Below are 17,031 nucleotides of genomic sequence, written 5' to 3' on the forward strand. Positions count from 1 at the left end.
TGTGGCCTGGTAAGGCTGCTCCCCCTTCTTTAGGTGTACAGATTTTAGTATTATCCTATCGTATAGGTCTAATATAAGTGAGTAGATACCATGTGTGTCTTTCTGCTTCTGGTATACCTCACGCAGGATGATCTTTTCTAGTTCCCACCATTTGCTGCAAATTTCATAATTTCCATGTTTTTAATTGCTAAGCAGTAATTCCATTGTGTAAATGGACAATTTCTGTGTCCATTCCTCAACTGAGGGACATCTGGGTTGTTTCCAGGTTCTTGCTATTACAAATAAAGCTGCAAAAAACATGGTTGAGCAAATGTCCTTGTTATGTACTTGAACATATTTTGGATATATGCCTCGGAGTGGTATAGTGGGATCTTGAGGAAGTGCTATTCCTAATTTTCTGAGAAAGGGCCAGATTGATTTCCAAAGTGAAAACTTTGTACAAGTTTACATTCCCACCAACAATGGAGAAGGGTTCCCCTTTCTCTACCCAGCAGTGTATCAAAGCAGATGCTAAGGCTCATAACCAAACTTTGGGCAGAGTGCAGGGAATCTTATGGAAGGGGGAGATAGAAAGACCGGGAGGGAGCAGGAGCTCCACATGGAGACCAACAGAACCAAAAAACTGGGGCACAAGGATCTTTTCTGATACTGATACTCCAAGCAAGGACCATTCATAGAGATAAACTAGAACTCTTGCACAGATGTAGCCCAAGGCAGCTCAGTCACCAACTGGGTTCCCTAGTAAGGGACAGCGACTATCTCTGACAAGAACTCAGTGGCTGGCTCTTTGATCACCTCTCCCTGAGGGGGAGGCAGGCCTACCAGGCCACAGAGAAAGACAATGCAGCCAGTCCTGATAAGACCTGATAGGCTAGGGTCAAATGGAAGGGGAGGAGAACCTCCCCATCAGTAGACTTGGAGAGGGGCATGGGATGAGATGAGGGAGGGAGGGTAGAATTGGGAAGGAAAGAGGGAGAGGGCTACAGCTAGGATACAAGGTGAATAAACTGTAATTAATATAAAAAATTAAAATAAAAATGAAATAAAATCATTTATATGGAAAAAAAACAAGAAGGAATTTTTCAGATCAGTTCAATCAAATGTCCATTGTGAGATATATTACAATACCTGCTATTACTAGGGACTGTGAAGATGCAATGTTGGAATTTTATATCACACATATAAAGAGAAAAAAGTCTGATACAACAATAAGGATGCATGAAAGGCAAATGGAAGTGCTTTGAGTCCCTTTTCTGAAAAAAAAAAAAAAGTTAAGATAATGAGAATAAATTAGGTTAAGAAATTTCTGTTAAAGTCATCTTATAGAGCTAATGTGTAATACAAAAATGTCTTAAACTGTGGCATTTAGAGTTAAACAACTGCCTTTGGGTGGGTTCAAGGTTGGGGCTAAGGGAGGCCAAGGCTTGCATGATTTGCAATTTCTATAGTGTAAACACCCCCACCACAGACTTCTAGCTATCAGTGTGATATATGGGCTATAGGGTCTTGAGAAGACACTCAAAATCAACTCTCAAGAGCCAAGAAGAAACAGTTCCAGGACTCACTGGCCATCAGCCAAACTCAGCCCACAGACTTACTCTGTTTGGCCAGGAAAATGTTGGCCCACATGGTGTTTAAAAATTCAAGCAAACTGAAAACATTAAACACTCAGGATTTTTAGTTTTTCCTTTAAAAGGGGGGGTTGGAAGGTGGGGGAGTAAGACCTAGCCTGGATGCCTAAGGACAATCCCTGGCAGCAGTTCTGTCCACGGTCCTGCTGTGCAAAGCAGCAGCTGTCTGTCAGTGAGCAGAACCCTGCTTTTACTCTGGCACAGTCCAAACCAGGCCAGCTGCACTCACTCTCTTGTCACTGGTACCTGCCTGGCCACTGGTGTGGAAGAAGTCAGTGCCCCAACAGAAGGGCAAGCATGGAGAGCTCTGCCCACAGAGGCAAACACGGAGAGCACAGGAGGGACTTCTCTACAGGCTTCTGCATTTAGCGTTAAGGAACTGGACCAGTTCTAAATGCTACCTGAACCCAACACTAGTTCACTTTAGGCCACTGAATCCAAAATAACAAGAGCAGTAGCAGTGTTTACAATCTGTACATGTAGGTACCAAATGTGCCCACCACAGCACAAATAAAAATTCAAAATGCAAATTTGTGGTTAATGGTAATTTTGGTCTGTATATGTCCATATATTATTAGTTGGCTCCAGAGAAAACAGATCTGGATGACTTTCACCTTCACCTGTCAGGAAATGTGACTATGAGCTATGCTCCACCCAGGCTGAAACATGCAGGCTGCAAGAGTCTGTGGGGCTTTTTAATGTTATACAATGAAGTCTGTCTCACAGACCCAGTCCATTTGCCATCCTAGCTAAATGAGGCTTGAAGTGCAAGTTAGTATCAATTTTTATAGCTTTGCCTACCAATAGTATCAGTAAAAACAAATAGTGGAATAATATACCTTAAGCAAAAGATAGCAGCTCCAGAGAACTATAAACAGAAACAAAAAAGAACTGGGGGGAAAAAATGTATTGTCAGTCTAATTTCTTGTGTGGTTGGAGAGAAGCTGATTAGATGTTGCTTTTCCTCTAAGATCTTATCTACAAGCGAGGAATCTACAAGTCTTATTCCACCATGAGTCAGAGGTACTATGCTGCAAGCTGCAGGGTGTCAGGGAACTACAGTACACCACAAGAACAAATGTCAAACTGAGGGATCCATCTTCCTTCTCTATAGACCTGGTTCTGAGTACCTGAGAGGGATCACAAGTACGCATGATGAGCACTGACTCATAAGCCTGCTGTGTGCTCATCCTAATCTTTCATCCTGCATAGCTGATCTGAGGAAGCGGTGAGTGAACCTGCTGATAAGTGAGCTTAACCAAATGCTCTCATCCCACAGGTCTGCAGGCTCTGGATATCCTACATGATGCTAACTGAGAACCTGAGGATTTTCAACAGCCTTAAGTGATAACCCTTGTAAATGCACTGGGTCTGCTGTATCACCCATTTCCTCCAACAGAATAAACATAAGATTAGAGTCAGATTAGCTTATTCTTTCTTGTTCCAAGAGCAAAGACTAGGTCATAACAGTGACTTTTTTTAAAATACATGTAAGTTAAGGCGTGTAAGACAGGAGGCAGTGACAATGTACCAGGTATTTTAGACATGATTTCTGCTCCCAGGACAATCACAGAAAAAGACTAGGACCAACACGTGGTTGGAGAAAGAGTCAATAGTTCAATATTTGACTGAACAATAGCATCAAAAGACACGAATCTACTTTACTTTCTCTATAACTAAATTTCATTGTTTCAAAATATTTACTCTCACGTTCTTAAGTTTAGGGTGCTTTGTTGAATAGTTTTAATCATCCTTGGCAGCTGATCTACTACATTTCAAACATGTAAAAGAAAGAATTTCTAAGACATTTCAACATTTTGCTTAGAAATGAGAACTGTGGAATCCTCAGCTTGATTGAACCCCAAAATATATCAAGTTACAGTTTCAACATGACAGGAGGTTGAAAACATATATTTTCTGTTTGAAAGCAACAGTGAACAGAAAGACCACACCTCCACCAAGTAGCACACTCATAAGTATGTGAAACCATGTGAGTGGCCCTTGGCTTGAAGGGGGCCTTAGCTTCTGTTAACTAGGTGCCTCGTGAGAGCAAAGGAATAGAAAGAGATGACAAGTGGAGGAGGTATTAATTTCAGTGTGGCCAGGGAAGAGTAGATAGGTGATCAGCATGCACCCAGCTTTGTTTCTGTGTCCCCACAAACTGGCTCCCCACATAATCACCATCTCAAATGAGGGGTGCACAGAATATTCCCCTCTGGTGTCAAGTCTAAAGACCCCACAGTCTAAGATCCAGCTATCTGTTCTATTCCCCTCTTCTCCTCTAATTAGGATCCCACACCAACCGCAGTGTGCTCTATAAAGCAGCCCCACGTATCAGCCATTCAATATCCGTAGAAAAGAGAAAGATAGTTTCTATCATATGTTTGAAAACATTTACCATCAGTAATGCAATTAAAACAACAAGAACAACAAAAATAGTGTTTACCCGGCCTCTGTAAGGTATCATGATTTTTATATATGAAGGTCACTTTTCAGACTTAACTATAACATAGAACTTACATATTGTTCTGTCTCTAAAGAAAACTCAATCAATATGCAAAATTGCAATAAAAGGGTATAATAAAAATAATGGTAAATTCACTCCACATTTATTGAAAGTTAAACAATAAAATAGTATTGCCTCATACTTTCATCAATCTTTTTTCCATAAGGAAATATGTAATTTCTTTGCCATTCTCACACAGGTTAGTGTTGAGAAAGCTGAGGCACGATGCCTGAATACAGACTGAAAATGAATTCAGTATCCTAATAATATGAATAACCTCCCCCCAAAACTAATAAGAAATACAATCAAGATGTGAATGCTTCTCAGAAGAACGCTATCAGTTTTCCTAAATATCCCTTTACCAATAATCCAGGCTCACCTTAACTTTTCAGTGTTACAAATACAGAAGCATACAAGCATCTCATGAAAGCTAAAACTTACTCTAGAAAGTACAGAGGCCATATGTAAGGAAAATGACCTCCCAGAAAAACTGAAACCTAGCCTACAATACAACAAAATCAAACCTTGAAATCTTAACAGAATTTACAAAAAAATTAAAACAAAACACACTTTACAAGACTAATCCAGGGTATGCATACGCCAAATGATCATACGTACTTCTTAGACAACCCGTCCTGACCAATCTTTGCTATGGAAGCAAATCTAGATATCTGCAGAAGACATGAATTAACACTACTTTTTAATGTCTTGCAAATTAATCACATTTCTTTGCCAAAGCCACAGACAACATTTCAGGTTCAACAGAAGACTTTTTCTGCCCTTAGAAGTCATTCTCACCTATTATTCTGGAAACCAGGCTCACCACAACATTATCAGAGTGTAAAAAACTAACCACAAATTAAGAACCACCACTCAACTCAATTTCGAGAAACAAGGCCAACAGGAGTAATATTTCAGTTATGTAAACCAAGCCTAAGAGTATTAATTATACATCATAATGCTTCACTGTGATCCTTGAAAATTAGTGAACCAAAGCTAAAAACTTGTTCAATGTCACAGATCAACTATGCAACACTGAAACATGAAAGGCAAGGTTCTGATATTTGTTGAAACATCAGACATAATCAGATCTTAGTTATTCAGTATCACATCATCCACTGGTCCATATAAACATTTCTGTTTTCTGCTAATCTGCTGCCTTTTGTCTCAACGTGCGCATGTTTGCAGACATGTATTTACAGATATGTACAGCACTCAAATTTCCTCTGCTGTAGACAAAGGACTGCATCCTAACAGTACTCACACTCCCGGTCCTTACCCGTCCTATCAGTTCCACACTGTGCCCCCTGTTCCACCTGCTCTGTTTTAATTAGTGATCATCATAACCTTAAGGAAGTATAACAGGGAGCAGCAACAGAGTAAGATTTGGGAGGCAGACTCCACTTGAGTCTGAAACCTGTTCTTCCATTTACAAGTTCTGGGATGCGACTCCTTCTACAGCGAGGGAGCTTTGACCCACACTAACATGAGACAAAACCAGGTGGTATCCTAAGGACAAATGGTTACAGGAAGCAAGAACGTGGAACAGAGGACTCTGTCTGACAAGAGGTAACATCATAAATCACATCTTGCGAGGGGAACAGGGGCTGTTCCAAGGACAGCACCAGACCTTGACTGCACCAAATTAAACCTGGACACTTCCAAGAAACACAAATTAAGTAATACTTTGTGCTAGTCTGTAGCTGACCAGACTGGACCCCTAAGTCCACCAAGACCAGTAAATTCAACATAGGCAGAGGCATAGCAGAAGTACCCTCCACTCCAGTATCAAGAAGATGGCCAAGTATATTTTTTAAGCAGAAGGGACTTAGCCAGAGTTTTTAACTGCTAATTTTGAGGTCTTACTTGGAGCAGGAATTGAAGGCATTTTTATGAATGAATGGCTGCCCATGTTACTATCAAGAATGGGCCAACACCAAAAAACCATGTCTACAAATCTGAAAGGCACAATTAGAAAAAACAGAGCCCAGTATCTGGGATCAAAGATTCAGCAATGAAGACTAGACTAGATTTATGATCTCAAAATTTTGATGTGTAACTCATTTGAATAGCAACTGAATGATCAATGCAAGGTTAAGAATATCAAGAAACATGTGCCAAATAAATAATTTATTAATAAAAGAATTTCCAACCAATACATATCTCCTTTAAGAATCCTACTTGTGGCTAGGTGTAACAGTACATGCCTTTAATACCAGCACTGAGATGGATTTCTGTGAGTTAGCACTGGCCAGCCTGGATTAAAAAGTAAGACCACATCGTTAGATAGATAGATAGATAGATAGATAGATAGATAGATAGATAGATAGATAGATAGAACCTGTTCAAGAAATCTTTCCATTTCTAAAATTCTGAAATTCTATTATAGATACTAGTTATGTTTTAATCTGTTTTCCCGATACTCTAGACTATTTAAATTAATTATAACACATCCTATTGGGTTTTTTAAATCCAAAATGTGTTGTAAATAAAGTAAACACAAAGTGAATTATTATAGATCAAACATTCTAAGATAAAGTGTTGGAAAATTCTGCGAATACCATTGAAAATGATGGCCTTATTGGAGGGTTGTTTCCCATAAAATTACGATAGCAGACAATATTAGTGGGATGAATACTCTGACCTGACCTGAACCACTATTTGGTAAATATAATAACAGTGAAAGAGCCACTGATGAACGTTCACTTTCCTGGGAAAGAAGGTGTGATGAGAAGCATATCTCCAAAAGGCATTTACTGACAGGAGGGACAGCAACCTTACCATGGACACTCAGCAGTCATAACCGAACTATCACAAATGGTTGTGACTTCCAATAGTAATACAAGTGAAGTCACACGGGTCACATGTAGAAATGTAGACACGATACTCTAAGAAGGACATGTCATTTCTGGGGTGCAGTTGCTGAAACTTTCTACCATAAATTTGTTGGGAGAAGCAAGCAGCACTTAGAGGGAAACTTTGGAAACAATTGATCAGTACTCTCTCCAGACATATCAAAATCAAACAGGAAGCACCACATGCCAGAGAACTCCTAAGACATGATTAAAAAAAAAAAAAAAATGCAGAGTTCAAAAAAGATCTGCAAAGCAACTGAGTATATCATATTAAAACTGATTTTGAAATTCTGACAACTGGTCTAACAGTCATGCAAAACTGTTAACATTTACAGAACTGGACACAGGGAACTCTCTGGAATACCACTACACATTTGCTAGAAGTTTAAAATTATTTACAGAGGCTCTTTCTCTTCCGCCTCATCTCTCTGCGACCCTCTTTCCCTTCCCCTAATAAACCTCCCATGTGGAACCGGAAAAAAAAAATTATTATTATTTTTTTTCAATGCAGTTTATTCAGGAACATTGAACAATCCTCGGACCCCGGGGAAAGCCAGCCCACAGCTTAAATAGCCTCTGGGTAGCCAACCCAGGCGTGCCACGGGGGCAATGCAGATAGGTCCACATACATGGAAGCAAGCCAGATCCTCGGCCTTAGCCAAATGTGGAGTTGTTCGTGACAGAGAGCACTCACCATCGGGAAGGTGGAAGGCGGAAACCAGCTCCATCTTTAAGGCATAGCATTCCGCAGCTCTCTACAGTTCCCCCTTTTTGTTTTAGACGCATCAGGCAAGAGTAGAGGTCTGATCTCTGATATTAGAAATAAATTGGGACTTTGCACAGATGTTCATTTAGGTGTCATCCACCCAAAGAGCATCAGACCCGTCCGATACCTTTTTCTCAGAGGCGGGACCTGGGGTATCAACCCGCATGCAATCAGACATGCTCTTCTCTGGGTCCAAAGCGGCTGACCCTGAGTGCAGTGCTTAGCCTCGCATCCTGAGCGTATCATTTTAGCTAAAAAAAAATTATTTACAGAGACATATAATATATATAAATAGAATGTGCAAGAAGCGTATTAGCAACCTATATATATATATAGTAGTTATGTATAACCATATATATAACATAAACATGGTATGTATAGTCCTGACATCAGGCATTGTCATTTAGCTTTATCACATCTTAGAAGTTCTCCTGTATGTTCTGTTTCCTTGGGAAAAACAGTTGATTGGGCTGCAAGTATCTTCCTGAATCTGAACCAGAAAAGAAAGTACAAAATGTAGATATAAAATACAGCCCTGACAACAGCTTTAGGTAGTAGACTCACACAATGCATCTGATCTGCTAATGACAGAAAGATCCACTATTATTAAGCTGCAGGGAGGAAAAGAACAGAAGGAGGGTGGACTTCAAAGTATCAAGTATTAGAGCTCACGAAGTTCCACCTCTTCACATTAAAGAATGCTGGGAACTCCACCCAGAGCCTATCCATGCTGGGGAAGTATTCTATGACTGAGCAATATCTCAGGCTAAAGAGAGGATTCTAAGAATAGACAGGTAACGAGGAGTGCCTAAATTCAATGAGGTGGCATGAGATTTTGAAATTTCAGTCAAACCAACAAAGCCAAAAGAAAGTGAGGCTTCCCTCAGGACATATGGAATATGAATAAAAGTAATGGTGAGGAAAACTTATTTTGCAGATATTAAAATGAACTGCAACTGGGAATACTAAGAATTTAAAGCTGGGTGTGGTAGCACACGCCTTTGATCCCAGCACAAAGGCAGAGGGTAGGTAGATCTGAGTTCAAGGCCAGCCTGGTCTACAAAGTAAGTTCCAGGATAGCCAAAGATACACAGAGAAACCCTGTCTCAAAAAAAAAAAAAAAAAAAAAAAAAAGAATTTAACAGTGGGCCAGGAGTGGTGGTACACAAACTTTTAATACCAGCCTGGTCTACACAGTGAGACCTTGACACCTAAAACAAAAGCCAGGTGTGGTGGTGCACACTTTTAATCCCAGCACTTGGGAAGTAGATCTCTGTGAGTTCAAGGCCAGTCTGATCTACATAGTGAGTTTTAGGACAGCCAGGGAAATATAGAAAGACCTTGTCTCAAAAATCTAAAATGAAAAAAAAGAAAGAAAGAAAGAAAAAGAAAAAAGAAGCAAAATTTGAAGTTCAAGGAAGTTAAAATCAGAATACTTAAAAGCAAATGAGAAAACATCTACAGCAAAAAAAGACATTTTTAAAAAACCAAATACTCCATGAAAAGATAGGCATAGAACACTAAGTGCCTCTGTTAAGGCAAAAAGAAAATTCAGTAGACAAAAACTGTTGAAATAACTTACAGCTCACTGTAATTTTAAAAGCACTAGGTGTGGGTACAGGCCAATGATACAGTCTCTTCTTGCATGGACTAAAACCTCGACTTGATCCCAAGAAAAGAGGAGCAAAGATAAAAGGAGCTAATACAAACTCAAATTCCTAGAAGTCATTCTTAATTCAACACAGTAAAGACTAAACTAAATAAAGACTGCTCAACACTGGCAAGAGTTGCAGAGACAGTACCATGTCGTGCAGGTGAGAGAACGCGCAATCTTCTTGATACTCACTTGTCAATACCCATCAACATCCTTCAAAAACAAATATGCTCTGATTTCAGTCAGTTGTTGTGTTTCAAGTGTAACCAAGGCCTCCTGGAGTCCCCAAGTACCTCACAGGGCTCTACAAGGTCAAAGCTACTTTTTTTTTTTTAATTATAAAATATTATTTCCCTTTCTATTCTATTGACATTTGTACCTATTACATACCACAGTGGGTAAATTTCAAATTTTTAAAATGTGTTTTAATAGAAACAGAATTATATCACTTTCTCTTCATCCCCTTCCAGCTACCCTCCCTTGAGACCCATACCCTACCCATCCCTCAAGTTGCTAGATTCTTTACCTTCCAATACCCATCAACAAATTGAGGCTGGGATACTACAGACATATTCAAACTCATGTATACAAAGCTTAAAAATAAAATTGCTATTTCACTTTAGAATATCCACTATCCAGTGCTATTAAATCAAATCCTCTTAAAATTCTGTACACTGAATTTAGAAGTAAAGACGAAGACAATTTACCAAGATATGGTGGTATCTCCATGGAGGAACTCACCCGACTGAAAGCTGAGCTAACCATTTCCCCCCAGGAAAGATAATTCATTCTTGAATAAACAATGAATAAAATACGATTATTCAGATTTGGGTATCTGGCAGGCATTTTTCTCAGATATAAATGACATGAGCCTGTCATTTCAAGGAAAACAACCAATAGCATGTGTTGCCAATGATAAAATTTGAGGTTTCAAGGGAAAATTCAAATATTAGAAACCTCATCTCCATCACCATAGCTTGACAGCATCAAATCTTACAGACTTCTAATGAGATCAGCAAATATGGTATATATATATATATATATATATATATATATATATATAGGTACATATATGTATGTATATATGTATACATATATATAGTAGAATAAAAAGTGACATTTGGAAGGTTTGTATGGTTCAAAACCAATATTGTATAGTAAAAGACCCACTAACGTTCAAACCAGGCCAGGATTACAATGCAAGAAGGCAATAAGTCTTTGATGGGGTTTCTTAACCCACATTACAGTCAGCCTTCAAGAAACTATCATTTCTTAAGGTTTTTAAAATTATTGTTGTTGTTTGTTTCCAAGACCAGGGTTTCTCTGTGTAGCCACGGCTGTCCTGAACTCAAACTCACAGCAATCTGCCTGCCTCTACCTCCCTGAATGATGGGATCGAAGGTGGGAGCCACTACACCCAGTTAGATTTTATGTAATTAAAACATTCAGTCTTTTTTTTTTTAATCCACAATTATCTAAACAAACAAACAAACAAAAAAACCTATTAAGTTACTCTTCTCTTTTGCAACTGCATATGAGGCTGGTGTTTCTTGTTACGCTTTCTTTCTTTTTCTGTGATGATGTGTACCTGTGTATGACCACGCCTGTGGGTGCACTCATCCATGTGTGTACACGTGGTGGCCAGATCCACATCAGGTATCTTCTCTTTTTGAGACAGGGCCTCTCAGTGACCTCCTCACTGACAGGGCTTCCAGTGCAACCCTCCCCCCTACAACAAGGTCAGGTGTGTCATGACACCAGCCCATGTGTTAGTTTGCTTTCTGCTGCTACAACAAAACACCATGGCCAAAGAGGCAACTTGGGGAAGAAGGGTTTATTTCTGCTTATGGTTGCAGGCCATCGGGAAGGGGAATCAGAGCAGGAGCCTGGAGGCAGGAACTAAAGCAGAGACCATGGCAGGGACAATGCTTACTAGTTTGCTGCCCACAGCATGCTCAGTGTGCTTTCTTACACAATGTGCGACCACCTGCCCAGGCTCCCGCAGTGGGCTGCACCTCTCACGGCAATCACTAGTCAAGAAAAATACCCCGGAAAAATGTCTGCAGGCCATCTGATGGAGGCATTTTCTCAACTTGAGCTGCTCTGCTTTTCCATGTATGCTGGGGCTCCCCAGGTCCTCATATATGCTTAGCAACCATTTCACTCATTGAGCCATTTTCCCAGTGCCTCCTGTTCTCCTTTAATCAGCACCATATGACAACCAGTTAAACGCAGAAGCTGATGCTGTGTCTTGTATTTAGGGCAGCCATTAAAGAAATTCACTAAATTATATTTGTCTTGACCTTTTGGAGAATTATGGCTATTATACATAAAATATGTTAACAAGTAATACACTGACTACTTTCAAAGCAAATTTAGAGGTATTTTATTTGTTTTCTCAGCTTTAATTTATATTTTAGTAAATATTTACAAGTATAACCATACAAAGACACAAAATATATTAAAAAAAAAGGAAGAAAGAAAAAGAGTGGGGCTGCTGAGATGGCTTAGTAGATCAGAGCCCTTGTCACCAAGCCTGAGTTCAACTGGCAGAACCCATTTGGTGGAAGGACAGAACAACCCCAAGTTGTCCCCGTACACACACCTTGACACATGTGGGCTCAAAGGCAACCGAAACTGCCCAGCAATGTATACATTATACATGATATATACCTGGTTCTTATATCTTTTCCCTTGGGTGATCAGCCATAGAGAGAACTCAAAAAAAATGTTAAAGACAATAATTAAATTCCCACTTGTCAACTGTGTTCTTGGACAGTGACCATGATAAAATCCCCTGGCTATGAAAGGATACTATCACCCTTAAGTATGGACAATACTGGAAAGAGAGCCTTTCTGATAAGAGACTAGAAAAATTAGTCTACTAAATATCTGCCTATAAAAGATAACGTTTTAGTTTTTATTGACACCTGTTATCCAATAACTTGCCTTTCTCAGTGAAACATCTCTGTGATGACATACAGTGAAGGCTATGTGTTATAGATAGAAAGCTCTCCACTGGGGGTAACTATGCTCAATACCATAACATGGTTTTGAATAAGAAAAAACAAAAAAACAAAACTGTGTACAAAATGTTTTGCACCATTTGACATAGTAGCTGTGATAACCTAGTTGTCCTGAACAGGTTCCTCAAGTAATGTTTGGGTCTCAGTTTTCAAATCTTTGGAATGAAGACCTGTTATTTAAAGTCTAAGAGACCTTTCCTAGCCACCAGGATAATCCTAAAATGCCACAGCAAAGTAAAGAGAAAAGTTTGAAGCTCACGGGGAGTATGTGTATGCATAATGAGAAGCCTTCAGACCTGGAGGTCCAAACGGCCAGACTCAGAAGTATAATCCCTATAACTAATGTCCTCGACTATATATTACGAACCTTCTCGTTGCAGAGTCAACAGCCCAAGGTCCTCTTTAAGCCTGGGCTCTCTTGTTTGTCACCAGTTGCAAACCTGAGTGGGTCCCCTGTTTACCCTTGATCTACCACCTCTAGGTGTCTATGCAAATTAGCAGCAAGCTAGTCTGATGAACCTCCAACTCGCATTTTTACTTTGCAAAGACCCCATTTCAATTATTCATTCATAGTGTCTGTGGATTAACCCCTGGACATTTATGAAGCACCTACTATGTGTACTTCCCCAATACGTATCAAGTTTCCAAGAAATACCTGTTGACTTTAATTCAATTGCAAGGCCTGGAGAGGCTCCAGGTGTCTCACCCATGAAGTGTTCTGTATGGTAAGCAGATGAAAGGGAAAGTGTATCCTCGTGATCCTCCCATTTTTGTATGACATGTGGCTCTGCTAGGGTGGCGGAACTGGGCTGAAGGGAAAAGACTGTGAGATGGTGACTTACCTGGGGAACCTCTGCTTCAGCTTCCTCAGGCTCTGCCTGGTGGGCGGTACAGACACTAGGCACTGGGCTATCTCCTCGTACTGGGCTTTGGTTAGTATCATATTAGGCCCAAGGGGGGTGGGGGGATCACCCTTGGGTTCGTGCAGCCTTGGTACCAGGAAACAAGGGAAGGGCAGAGCGCAGCGCGGCCCGGGGTCCTCCTCCTTAGCTAAACCCTGTACCCCTAAAGCACACCCCCTATCTGCACGGCGGGGCGGAGACTTGTCGCGTTCCAGGCTTCCCCTCCGCGGTAGAGGCGGGCTGTAGACCTCTGTGCGCCAGCAGAGCGTACTGAGCAGCCGCAGTGAGCCGGACCGAAGGCACCCAGCCGCCATCTTAGGTAAGGGCAGAGCAACCAGGAAGTGGCGGCTGCGGACCGGAGACTTCATAGTCTTTAGGGGCAGGTGTTCCCCAGCCTCACATCCCTGAGATCGGAACACAGACGCTCACTGGAGCCACACTGACAGTTGCGAGTAACCCGGGGGGCCTGTCGCACAGGTCCAGGGGCGGGTATCACAGACGGGCCTCCAGCCTTGAGCCGGAGCCCCGGAAGTCGTCTGCCGGAGCGCGGGATTTGAATTTGTTTCCAGGCACGCCCAGTTCTCGCCGCTCTGAGCTGGTGGCCTGCAGAGAAGCAAGGTCTTCGGTGAGCAGAAGCGGTGGAGGGCGTCTCAGCAGGCCTGCAGTTTGGCTTGTGCTGGGAAAGCCCTTCAGGCGCCCTCGTGGAAAGCAATGCTCTTTTTGTAGAGAACTTAGGAATGCTGCATCTTAAAACAGCAGGCAGCAGATTGTCAGTTTCGCCCCCTAACTCCTCAAGAAGTTTATTCCTGCCCACTAAAATAGTGGGCGCCCAATATCTGTGGAGATGGATGGACCGCGGAGTTACTGTTTTTATAAATGGACCACACCACTCCTCAGTCAAATTAGAGCATAGGCCCCTCTAATTCCTTTTTCATAAACCTTTGCTTTCTAAGATGGACATATGTCGTGTCTGTTCTCTCCAAATTTAAACACTTTGAGCAAATGGAAGAAAACCACATTTAAACGGTTTATGGTGTCTTTCATTTGAAGTAAAGCATAAGTTGGAAGGTTGGCTTGGGTGAGACCCCTTTGATGAATTCCTCAGTCCATCAAAGCTTCAGGTGCTTTAACTATAATAAAGTTTAATTCATGAGGCTGGTTTTAAGATTAAATAAGGTAGTCTGTAGCTATGTTATGAAATCGTGCTGGCTGTCAGTCAACAGATGAGAGGGAAAACGAAGTTTGGTTTACAAACACAGTCATAAGGAATAATAGAGTGATGTCATATTCTGGGAAAAGGACTCAAATCTTTTGTGTTTCCTCTCATTTGTGGATTTTACATAGATCACAAATACACATATTTACACACATACATAATATATGTATACATATGTATATATACATTTATATGCAAGAAAGCAGAGAAGACTGAGAAAGCAATAAGATTGGGGGAGTGTGTGGGTGTAATATGCATGAAAGAATTTATATTTGTGAAGTATCACTATGTTTAATGATCATATGCCAATTAAAAACAATAAGACAGTAAAAATATACTTAGCATAGCATCCAGCAGATAGTCTATGCAAAATAAGTAAGGTAAGTAGTAAGTTGGTTAACTAAACTGGATAGGATGTTTATTAGATAGTGCTGTGTGAGTTCTCTTGTAAAGACTCACTTAATCCCCATAACTTCCCCTGGTGCAGGTTCTGTCCCCATTATTGCCCCGTCCTTCCTTTGTACAGGGTGAACAAAGGCATAAAAGGTCAAGGAACTTCACAGAGGTCATGAGAACAAGTAAATAGCAAGAGTGGGGTTCAAGTGAAAATTGGTATGTGGTGTTGCCGCCTCTCAACAATGCTTAATCACTTCATCTAATAGTCAGTCTTTTAAACCCAAAGGTTAAGGTTTTCTTTTTAAAGTAAAAACTCTAATTTAATATATATATATTTTCCCTAGAGGGGAAAAAGATCCCTATATATATAGGGATCTTTTTCCCCTCTAGGTTTTACTACTTTATTTTCTCAAGAGTTTCAAAAGTCCAGTACCAACAGTGGATTGAGCAAGCATTGCTAGTTTCTAGATCTTTACATCAGAATGTTTCTTCCCATATGCTTTACATCTAGCTCTGGTTGTGTGACACTAGTACATAACTGTTATTTATGGCAGCATAGCCTGGAGTTGCCACCTGGCTAGTTTGCTGCTGACCCTGCCGTGACTTTTCCATGAAAGCTGACTGACGAGAAACAGACACCACTTGGTTCCCCATTCCTTTCCCCTTCACAGCTTCACTCCTTCCAATTCACAGCCATCGGATTTTTATAGAAAACATCAGTTCAAGGATGTTTGCACTAGTTATTTTTATAGTAACTCCTCTCCTTGGCTCTTGTCCTGCACTCACCCTCACAACCCTTAAGGAAAATGCCAGGTTTGTTTTTGTGTTATTATTTTTAACATGCTGGCAGCTTACTATTTTGACCTAAATCCAGTAGATTGTTTAAAGTTAATGTTGGGAGAAAAGGAGAGTTATGTTGCTGTTTTCATTGGCAGTGACAGTAGCATTGTTTATTAAGTATAAAATAGAAGTTGGGCAGAACTGTTCTGTCGTGACTTGGTTGGCTTCTTTTTCCTCCTAAAGTGAAATGCTTAGAGTTGGCTAAGTATGCACATGAGGCCTACTTTCTTCCTGCTTCTGTCCATTTTGTTTTATCTTCTCATCACAGCCTTGTGTCCCTCCTCTGCTATTGTTTATTTTAGGGCTTTCTCTGCATGCCTGAAGTCTGTGCCCCTCTTTCTCAGTCAGCCAGAAATACCATTTCCCCATTAAGTGATGGAGGACTGTAAAATAAAAGCACAAAGCTAAAAATTAAACAAACACAAAACCATCCTGGCCAGCCACCTGTTTGGAATTGGCCATGGAATGTCCGATCTTAAACAACTGACAGACTCCTCTCATCCCGAATGCTCTGACTGTAAGCAAAGCAAGGGAGCATTTGGGTCTTATCTGAAAGGAGAAAAAGAACCTTAAAAATATATAAGGAAAGCATAATAAGGGGGAAAAATAAGTAAAGCCTGGTTCAAGATCCTGGAAAAATCTACAGTTGCACAAAGGGGAAGAAGTTGAGCATATTTTCTTGGGCCAATCCCTGGATGATATAAATATTGAACATAGGAGGGATGGAGTGTGGAGGGGGGCATGTGGTCCTTTCATGAAGAGTTCTAATACAAAGGGTTAAAATTAAGAATGTTACATGCCTGAGAAAAAGTATTTATACTGGAGCAAAGAGTTCTAAGCAGAGTTAAAGAGTGCCTGGCCTTGGAAAGACTCAGCCACGGTTTCAAACGGCCTACCAAATCTAATTCATGTTGTTAAAATCACGGGCATACTAGTTTTATTATATTGAAAACTCTGGTTCTATTCATGGGGTCTCTGTCAACATTCACACTGACAACTTTAAAGAATAGTAATTGGAAATGTACTAACTGAACATGGGGAAAGAAGAATGCAAATGTTTTCTGAAAACATATCATAGGCAATTATTATCCCATTAATGCCTATGTTTCTGGATCATCACAGCTACTCTGTTCAGTAAGGCTGCTGGTTTATATATCGGAAACTGAAGCAAGATGTCTCATCAGTTAAGAATGCTTGCTGCTCTTTCAGAGGACCCGGTTTGGTTCCTAGCAGCTGCAT

At 40.5% G+C, this 17,031-nt stretch overlaps 1 protein-coding gene across 6 annotated transcripts in view; it reads right to left on the reverse strand.

Moving 5' to 3' along the window:
* The window catches only part of Cdin1 (CDAN1 interacting nuclease 1), a 211,120-nt gene extending 197,525 nt beyond the window's left edge, over positions 1-13,595 (reverse strand). For all 6 annotated transcript variants that reach the window (XM_060372073.1, XM_060372072.1, XM_060372070.1 and 3 more), the window contains exon 1: positions 13,281-13,595. In XM_060372073.1, the coding sequence (XP_060228056.1) occupies positions 13,281-13,381 (101 nt within the window). In that variant the 5' untranslated portion in view covers positions 13,382-13,595. The remainder of the gene's footprint in view (positions 1-13,280) is intronic.
* Between the last annotated feature and the right edge of the window lie 3,436 nt (positions 13,596-17,031).

The sequence above is a fragment of the Meriones unguiculatus genome, chromosome 18 (genome assembly GCF_030254825.1).
Source record: "Meriones unguiculatus strain TT.TT164.6M chromosome 18, Bangor_MerUng_6.1, whole genome shotgun sequence".
NCBI lineage: Eukaryota > Metazoa > Chordata > Mammalia > Rodentia > Muridae > Meriones > Meriones unguiculatus.